Source organism: Trachymyrmex cornetzi, unplaced genomic scaffold (assembly GCF_001594075.2).
Source record: "Trachymyrmex cornetzi isolate Tcor2-1 unplaced genomic scaffold, Tcor1.1 scaffold1462, whole genome shotgun sequence".
NCBI lineage: Eukaryota > Metazoa > Arthropoda > Insecta > Hymenoptera > Formicidae > Trachymyrmex > Trachymyrmex cornetzi.
In genome coordinates, this window is record NW_017296051.1 from 610,549 (window position 1) to 620,299 (window position 9,751).

Below are 9,751 nucleotides of genomic sequence, written 5' to 3' on the forward strand. Positions count from 1 at the left end.
CCGCGCGCACGGAGAAGCGCGCGATGATATTCGCGCGCACGCGAACACGCGGGAGATGGCTTCGCGAGATCCACGTCGCGCTTCGGCCTACTACGCAGCGAAGAAAAGGATACGCCGTCAGGACAGGGTTGCCACAAAAAAATTAGAAATCGGAGAATTATCAGGGAAAAGTCTAAGATTTTTGCAAAATTTTCTGGAATATTAAAATTCTTGGCTTTAAAGTTGAATGTACGCACGGCACACCTACGCAGTTTTGAAATACCAATTTAACTACAACGATAAAAAATGCAAGTAATGTCGGTAACATTAATTGTAATTTACATTGCTATGCTAAATTGATCTCTCAACAAAATATTTAACGGTTTCCAAAAATCAGGACGAAAAAAATTTTAAATATTTTTGATTGTCAGGGAAAAGTTATGGAATTTTAGGATGAGAAATTTATGACAACTATGCAGAGGTAGATTTTCGTTCCTTAAGCTGAAATCACACGATGTACTAATTCTTGATAAGCATGCATATATGCTTCTATGCCTTAACTCTGTTGGATAAACATCTTCTAGAGATGCGATTCACTTTACGCTGCAAATGCTTCGTTGACCATTCGAAAGAAAAATTTTGTGAATTGACTAATCAACGAATGCTTCAAAGTGTTTGCAGTGTTAAGTGGATTTTACTTCTAGAATACATTAATATATCAAAGCAAGCATAGCAGCATGCATCTCCGATAACATGCATGTTTAAAAGAAGTCATAAAGACATTATAAAGACATTGGTTTGGGACAGACATGTTCAAAAGATATCTAAAAGACGTCATAAAAAAGCTCTTTTAGACAACGCGTGTTGTCTGGGATGCTTATCATTCAAGAAATCGTGTGATAGTTGCATCGTGTGATTCGAGCTTTACATGTAACTACCCCTGGGACGTTTCTAGATGCCTTCCCCCTGATCGAATTTTGCGATAGCGCGCTGTCTCTATTACGCTTCATGCACAACGGGATGTTCAATATAATAACTGCATTTGGCGATATAATCTTGATATGCTTTTCAAGCAAAATCTTTTGTTTCTCTGTAGAAAATATTGTTATATTTTGAATACTTTATTAATATCGAACACTTTGTAAATAAGTCAGTCAGACAATTAATGCGTGAAAATGATAAATCGTAACAATAATCACATGTTGATAAGTAATATTGGTTTTGTCCATTGCAATTTTTTCAATAATCATGGATGCTTTTAATCTGATGATTTGTATATATCCTATATTTTATAATCTTATAAAAAATACATTTTTATAATAAATAGCTAATTGTATAACTCAGACAATTAACAATTAATTAAATAAAGAAAGAAGTAATGAGCTTGGCAAAGTAATAGTTCAATTAAAACAATTGTATTTTTAGTCATATAAATTGTTTAGTTTAAATTGGACCATCTTCAGTAGACTATTACAAAAATTACATTTGCAAAACACCATGCATTTATCATAACATCTCTGATCAAATGTTAAAACGGCTGCCGTTATTACCTCTTTCTCTAATTAATTAATAATATTTTTAATGCATTGTCTTTTGCGGATAGAGTATTTGAGAGAGTAGATCGGCGTCGATCAGTGGCCGCTATCGCGCACGCGAAGATGCTCATCGGAATGCGTGGTGCCCTCTAGACTAATGCCATCGGTATTACCGCGTCGTATCCTAAAGGTCGTGGAAAAAGGGAGTGAAGGGGAGGGAGTAGTAGAGAGGAGTAGAGGACTGCTGCGAAGTTCTCCGGAGCACGCCAAACCAACGCCGAGAGGCATGGGCAAGGCAAGGCAAGGCAAGGCAAGACAAGGCAAAGGGAGAGCGTTGCCTGCCGACCGGCGTAGAAGGTCTGTGACCTCGGCAATGGCTGAGCCGCGGCATACGCCGTTCCGTTCCGGCATGTACCCGGCGTGTGTACCGTTTCAAAGATAACGTCACCTACGTCACCGAAAGGTCTCCGAAATCGTCGAAAAATCTCTTTCCGAACGGTACGTTCTCGCCTCCTGTGGACGCGTCTCTTTCAGACGTATTGATACACACGCGGGACGTCGTATCACGGGTTTCCGGTCGCCGGTCTTTCGCCACCCGTCACCCGGTATACCGCGCACCGGTGTATCTCCCCGGTGTACCGTTTCGGAGCTGATGTCACTGCACTAGCGAAGCCCTTAAAGCCCGCCGAAGCGGTAGCCTCTCCGCGACTGAACGGCGCAACCCCGCTTATCACGCGCGCGCCTTTCAGTCAATACGCTTCCGAACGCTTATCATCGCATTCTCTCTCTCTCTCTCTCTCTCTCTCTCTCTCTCTCTCTCTAATCCCGTCACGCGTCGGTCGTGCCATCCACCCGGTATGCCGCGTGAGAATCGAAAGAAGCGAGCGTTAATGGCGCGTAGTAAACCGAGCCGCGCAAAATTGAGGAAAGCGATCGACGGTGGTGTGGGGTGGTGCGGTTTCCAAGATCGTGTCTTAAGTGCAGTCGTTAAAGTCACTCGTAAATATTCATGCGCTCATTAGCTAGACCGAACGGCTCGGCGACGTGCTATCGCGCGAATGCGTACTTAAAGCGAATTATTTTCGCTGTAGTCTGACGGCTTATTAATCCGGAATGCTTTGAAGGGGCGTCCTACACTGTAGCGTGTTAACGAGCTCATGATTGTCTTCTTGGTTCAGGCCGTTACGTTGGAAAATGTTCGCGTCGCGTGTGCTCTCGCCGGGATGATTGTAAAACCGTTAACAAGTAATTAGCCACATCCGGGTTATGCTCGTCAAGCTACATCAACATCTCTAAATCTATATAAATTTACAAGTCGACACGTATAGAAACTGGCGAGATCGATTTTCGATGTGCTTTGTTAGAAATAAACGTAGAAACGTAACACTTTCGCGTCCGCTTAATAAAATATCGAAATTCGATTCAATGCTTATTTCAAGGCAGATTCGTTTCGATTTACTATCTACGCTTAACTCTTTGTAGCAATAGTTACTGCTGAAAATGCGATCAAATGATTAAAAGCTAAGACTGATCCGTTTGTAAATGTACTCCGAATCCCCTTGAGCGGAGCGACTTGCAATTGTCATTCTATCCACGTTGGATGTGCGCCCGGGGATAAGCAAGATCCGGGTATCATCCGCGGTAATCGTCACCCAGGTAGAAGACGATTACACGCAGGTGAGGACGTGAGCGCGGAGGACTTATCTCGCTCTCGTGAGAAATGCCAAGTCCCGTCCTTCGCGCTCAAACACGCGATCGTCGCGGACCGCGTGGGCTTGTATTCCTCGCTCTCCTGCGATCAATACCACGTGACCGTAAAGTTGTGACCGGCGCAACGCGGCGCCTCCGCTACCGGCCGGCCGATGTAAACAAAGAAACGTGCGCGCGGCGCGGCTGCCGCACGGCATCGATTTTCCTCTCTGCTCGGCTTGGCGTGACTCCGACGCAGGGCTGTCTTAAGATGTTCGAATTCTTATAGATTAACATACGATATCTCATCTGCGATCACGCGTAAAAATTAATGATTCCATTTAATGACAATTGAAATACAAAAAGGAGTAATAAATAGAAGGATTCTAGGATATTGAGGGAAGGGGGGGGGAGGGGGGGCTTTTTGAACTCTGCAGTGTATTGATGTGTGTGGTAAAATAAACAATAAAACGTTTATTTTAATTAGCAAACACGGGCTATATTAATGATAAATATTAGAATCATTTTAATAGCAAAATGAAGGGAATATTAATTATTTTTGGAATGGGGGGTTCATTGGAAAATGTTACATGGATGGTGTTTCAATCGATGAAAACAGTCTATTCAATTCGATGATTAAAAGCAGTCCTGCTGCCAGCGTGAGCCATGCGCGAATTGCATCACGGTGTGCCGATTGGTTATGGAACTGGGAACAATGTTTGCTGAAATAAATCGTAGCTGCCCATACACACAAACACACATAACCCTTTTCCCTTTCGTGAAGTTCTCACGGACATGCGAAGTTCTATTGAATTCTATCGGGTCTATCACCACGTGATGTATGTACACCGTTCGTGTCGATGATCATTAACGACTATCATCTTTCTGTTTTCAGGCGAATGCGGCAGTGGTCTTCAAGTGCAATTGGCCGGGTTGCCTCGAAATCAAGGCGACCGTCGCACTTATTGAAGAACATGTGCGCCAGTCACATCTGCTTCTGGGGTAAGTTAATACCCTAGATGTAATATGTGCCTCGCACGTAAGCGTAAAGCTGGTTCTACATTAATCGCATCGTAGTGTCGCAAGCATTGGTCCAATCAGAGTCGAGCTAGATTGATGTTGATTGGACCGCAACGCTTACGACGCTGCGATACGACTAATGTAGAACCAGCTTAAGACGCATTATGAGGTCGAGGCGGAATACGCGCGCGAGGTCAAGCCATCAAGTTGGTCCCACAGCCGGGAAAGAGCGCGCTATTGACATTAAATATTTTCCGTGAGCCAAAGCGCTGACAATCGGTTACCATTGTAACGTCAGCACGAATGTATACCCTAGTTCGAGTATGCAACTCCCAAGAGCTTATAAAATTAATTGCTGTCTGGCTCATAACGCACCACTTCGGTATCGGGAGTTGTTGATGACGGAACAAAATGATCGTATCCATCTGCGTAAGTCTACATAATATTTATATAAATTGACATATCAATTATTTCTATAGTTCTCCTCTCTTCTTGCGACGATTCAATCTTTCTTGATTTTTTTCTTGACATTTTTTCTTATAAATGGATTAATGAAATATAATATTAATAACGATAATATATAATTTTATTGAGTCTAAATATATCGTATACATAAAAAAAACAGTATAGTATAGGAATATAGTAAAAAAATTGCACATCAATGACATTAGTAATAACACGATATATATAAGATTAATTTTTATGCTCGTTGCTTTCCATTTGGTACAAATTGACAGGTACTTATACTGTGTTTGTTTCTTACGAAATGCCAAAAAGGGTAGAATATATAGGTGTCAATTTGTATCACTAAACGGAAAACACTCAGACTTATGTATTACTGTACATTAGATTATACTTAGGATTATCTATATATGCATAAAATAAAATCATCAAAATTTTGAGAAAAAGAATACTAATCGTATTAATAATAAAAGTACAAATAACATTGATACGAAAATAAATATTAGCACATTCATTAGCTTGATTTTAATAAGATAACATACTTGTATTTATACAGAGATACATACGCACTCATAATACTCATACATTTATTCATACATATGTAATGATTATACATAGATAAAAATACATTGTAGTAAAAGTAATAGTAAATAATAATAAAATATAATACAGGTATAAATATTATTATTATAAATATCATTAAAAATATTATTATAAGAAATAACACGAAATAAATAACAAAATAAATCTATTAATTAAAATGAGAAACGATATAGAAGCAGCTGACTTGAAGAGTGTGCGAGAGAGAGAGGAGAAAAACTGAATATAAGGAAGTAACGAATTAAAATATTTTTCTGTGAGAAAAAAACAACTTTGAAATTTTGTTGTGCGATGCCGAGGATAAGAAAGCAAAGACTGAAAGCAAACTGAGATAAGTTTTATTTTATAGCCCAAAGAAATCCAAGGGATGCGACAGCGAGGATGATCACGAGGAGGAATTCTACTATCAGGAAGTCGCTGTGGATCACATGAGTTCACCTCCCACGATGTCTCATCGGGACATGGCAAGACCGCCGCACGAGGACCCAGAGTATCAAAAGCAGCTTCGTCTTGAGGCGACTCCTGCCGCGAGTAACTTTATCGAGAACGTAATGGTCGGTGTCAGGGAACCGAGCAACACGTTTACGATCTCGCAATCGCCGGTAGGTAATCGCGCGTTCAGACTGTAAACCGGTACTACGGGAAATACAGTCCGACTAAATTTATCTTCTTTTATTTCAGGGTACACCCAATAAACACATCAAACTGTCCCCGCGGCCATTGCAGGCGTGTCATCAACAGAACATGACAGTGTCCACGGGCAAGCCGTCCTCTCCGCGGCGAACTCGCAGCGATGTTAAGAAATGTCGCAAGATCTACGGTATGGATTCACGTGACCTCTGGTGCACTCAATGCAGGTGGAAGAAGGCCTGCACCCGTTTCTGCAGCGAATAGGCCAAGCGTCCGCCCCGTTCGTACGTCCGTGGGCGGAAACCCTTGTCAAGTCGACCCCAGAGTTTGCCAATGCTACGTTGAACGTTAACACCAACTGCCAAATGCCAATCATCGTCGAAGATAAAAGCTCCCGCATTCGGAGCACGAGACGCGAAACCGCCAATTATATCGCCGGTTGTAGCGAAAAGTGTTACCCTATGAGTTATTCCAGCATATACCTGGACTTCTTATGAAAAAGCAAAAATGCAAAGCTCGTAAAAGCAGCATCTCTTCCTCTGCTCTCTGTTTCCCGTCGTCGAGACGGCATGCACGAGTTTCGAAGAGAAACATCTCTCCATAATTACGGTTGGCGGGTAGCTCTATAGGGTTGATAATCGTGCATGATATAACACTTTTCTAGTGCTCATAGAGGAAGTTACCGACGTAAGATTTATCTGAACGATTTCCGCTCGTTCGTGTTTTGCGCTTGGCAAACTCCGACCGGGTCCCTTAGCCGTAACGAGGGACTTTTCGATTATAAATAGATAGCGAATAATTGGCGTGCGGAGCGAGGCGACCTCAAACTGTTGCATTCTCTCGCTCCCAACTCGCCTAACAAAGAGAACCTTTTGGTTCGGTACGAATGAGATACGCACTCGCATTCGAAGCGAGCATGCATGTCCTTCGAAGTGCTGATTCCCGAACCGTCTCTTAGGTCATTGCAATAGATCTTCCTTCTTCCGCTAAGAGCGCAAACGTTAACGCACTCTCGGTAATGATGGAACTAAAAGTGTTAGATCAATCCTCAGGGACGCCGTCCGGCCAATCCCTGGGGAACAAGCGATCGAATCTGACGGACGAAGGGAAGACCGGCGGAATCGATGTTCGGTCTGACCGATGTTCAATGCTAAACGAACGCAGACAAGCAAGATTGGTAAGTCTCGCGTGGAACAGAGCTGCTAATTGTGATATTGTATCTAAATTTATTGGATCTGCCGCGGATCGAGCAGGAAAGCGCAAAGGCGTGTAAAGAAATGAGAGGAAAGATAAAAAAAAAGAAGAAACAAAATTTTATACACCAATTATACTGCCAGATAAATAATTCAAAAAATTGTTGTTCAAGCCTCTCTCTCGCGCGTTAAAGAGGCACTATATGTTGCACGGCATGCGTCGCCGTATACCGGACTTAGCCTTGTTAGCCTTCTGACGACCTAAGACCGTGTTCGCCAACAAAGGAGCTGCACGCGCGTATTGGGGTAGGGCTGCGCAGTTGAATCGATCGATCTAATATTTGAAGATTTCGCTCCAGATCACGTACATACACTCATTAAACACACAGGTACACTTATATACATACATGTACCGCGTGTTGCATCAACATATTGGCCAGGCACGTCGGTTATTTTATAAGTGTAATGCCTACTAGAGAAGGTATTACATTCATAATATGTAATCAATCGATTAATTTTATAAATGTAATATTTATTAGAAAAACATTTATAAAATAATCTGACATACTGACCGATATATGTTGACGCAACAGGCGGTACATCGCGAGCGCGAAGAATGGTGACATCACATTTGTATAGTCTAATCTACGTCATTTCTTATACTCCTTTCTCGCTTCGGGTCGTTCGCGGGACGATTTATCCACTCGAATCGATTATTTCGAAATACAACGTTTGATCTCGATAATTTTTCTAATGTAGCGATAACGAATGGACACTTGCAAATTTTATATGTTGACAAATTTGATGAAACAAACTTTGCAAGTAAGCGCTATGTCCTAAGAGGATTCAACATTAATGACTCCTGATTTCTCATCGTAGTCGACTGAGTTACATTAGAAATCAAATTCGGATTTTATTAGAAAATATACGAGTGTTCTCTATACATAAAAATGAACTCTTTTTATAAAGAGATAAATCGTATTTGTAAAATAAATTTATAAATATAATTATATACTTATTTTTTGTACATACGTATTTATATATATTTATATTTATTAAGATATATGTTATTTACAAATTTATTTTAACTATTCTTAATTGATCAAAATATTTTAAATCCATAGACTGAAAGAAAAATATTGACTATAGATATTGGTCTGTGAGAAAAATTGAAACAAAAAATACTTTGAATAGCACAAGAAAAAAATTGCTTAATTTTTGTTTTTAATGTAATTCAATACGTCTGCCGTATGAGGGATCAATTAAGATTTTAATGCAATAAATGACAAAGTATTTCGTATTTCACGGAAGAAAATCAGCGAAATGTTGCAATGTATACTATACTAAAAGCAGCAGTCGCTAATAAAAGTTTCTTCCAATTTCCCGATCGTTGTTCGTACGTTAGTATAATTATCTTGTATATTTAATATAATTATATTCTTGTATATTATGTCTTGTATATTACGTGTTATTATCTTGTATAGCCCCTCGTTTTTTTTTATAATTATTGAACTTAATGTATTAAGAATTAGTATATTACTGTTGTTTATTAATAATCACGACACGGGGTTTAGATTTTATTAGCATAATAAGTGTCAATTCTGTTGACGAATTGCGTTAATTTAAACTCAATGATTCGAGAGTATAACTCGGAAAGAGATCAATAATTCTCGCAAAAAGGTAACGGATTACCTTTGTGTTCAAAACCATAAGCATCGCGTTGTCAGTATTTTTTAAATCAATGTCGTCGTATCCGTATTTTCCAGAGGAAACTCGCAGTTTTTTTTAAATTACCAATGGTAATGATTGTGCTATTTAATACAATGTTGTCGTCGCACAGAAAAGATTTGTTTCTTCCCAAGCAAATTTGATGACGAACAACTCGTATGTTACAAGATACTACCTCTGATTGTATCTGTTCATCGAAACTCTTATTGCATTTTATAAATTTATGAAACAACAGCACTCAAATAATAATTATAATATTTATGCGAAAATTTAAGGTGCTGTTGAAATTTTGATCATAGTCAATTTTTTACATCGTGTGTTCACAATCATATAGAGAATCGTTATAAAGTATATTTGCAAAATAGAACAACATACAATTACAGATAGCATAGAAAATAATTGCCGTCCATGTAGGTTCCTTACTACTGTCAAAATTATTGTATGTATAGACAGAATTTATCGAGGACAATACGGAAACGGAAACTGCTAAGGAGTGATACTATCACTTAATACTTAATTATTAATATGACTTCTCTACCGTCATTTTATTCTATGCAATCTGTATATATAACGTTAAAGTGCGGCGGTAACATTGAAACTTTTAATACCGAAAAGAAATTATTTTTAAAACTCTACAAGGCTCTGATCCGTAGAGTAGTATTTCTAAAAATATCATTTTTAAAAAACTTTTTATACGTTCAGTATACAATATTCTTCTTAGAATATTTATTGAGATGTCTAATCCTTTAAATTTCGGCATTTTTGCGTTTATTTCTTCATTCGTATTTTCGAACACGTACAGTTGGCGACAAGTATGGCTTCTGACATCTTATATGATGTCTGACATTTTTTAATTGAATACATCAATACGTTATGATTGGAGTGCGTTCAGTAGCTGTCTGATGTCCTGAATCT

At 39.4% G+C, this 9,751-nt stretch overlaps 1 protein-coding gene across 1 annotated transcript in view; it reads left to right on the forward strand.

Annotated features, from left to right (window-relative positions):
- The window catches only part of Glut4EF (Glucose transporter 4 enhancer factor), a 93,060-nt gene extending 85,074 nt beyond the window's left edge, over nucleotides 1-7,986 (forward strand). The window contains exons 6-8 of the mRNA XM_018501993.1: nucleotides 4,099-4,205; nucleotides 5,635-5,887; nucleotides 5,967-7,986. Coding sequence (XP_018357495.1) covers nucleotides 4,099-4,205; nucleotides 5,635-5,887; nucleotides 5,967-6,179 — 573 coding nt within the window. The 3' untranslated portion in view covers nucleotides 6,180-7,986. The remainder of the gene's footprint in view (nucleotides 1-4,098; nucleotides 4,206-5,634; nucleotides 5,888-5,966) is intronic.
- The last annotated feature ends 1,765 nt before the right edge of the window (nucleotides 7,987-9,751 follow it).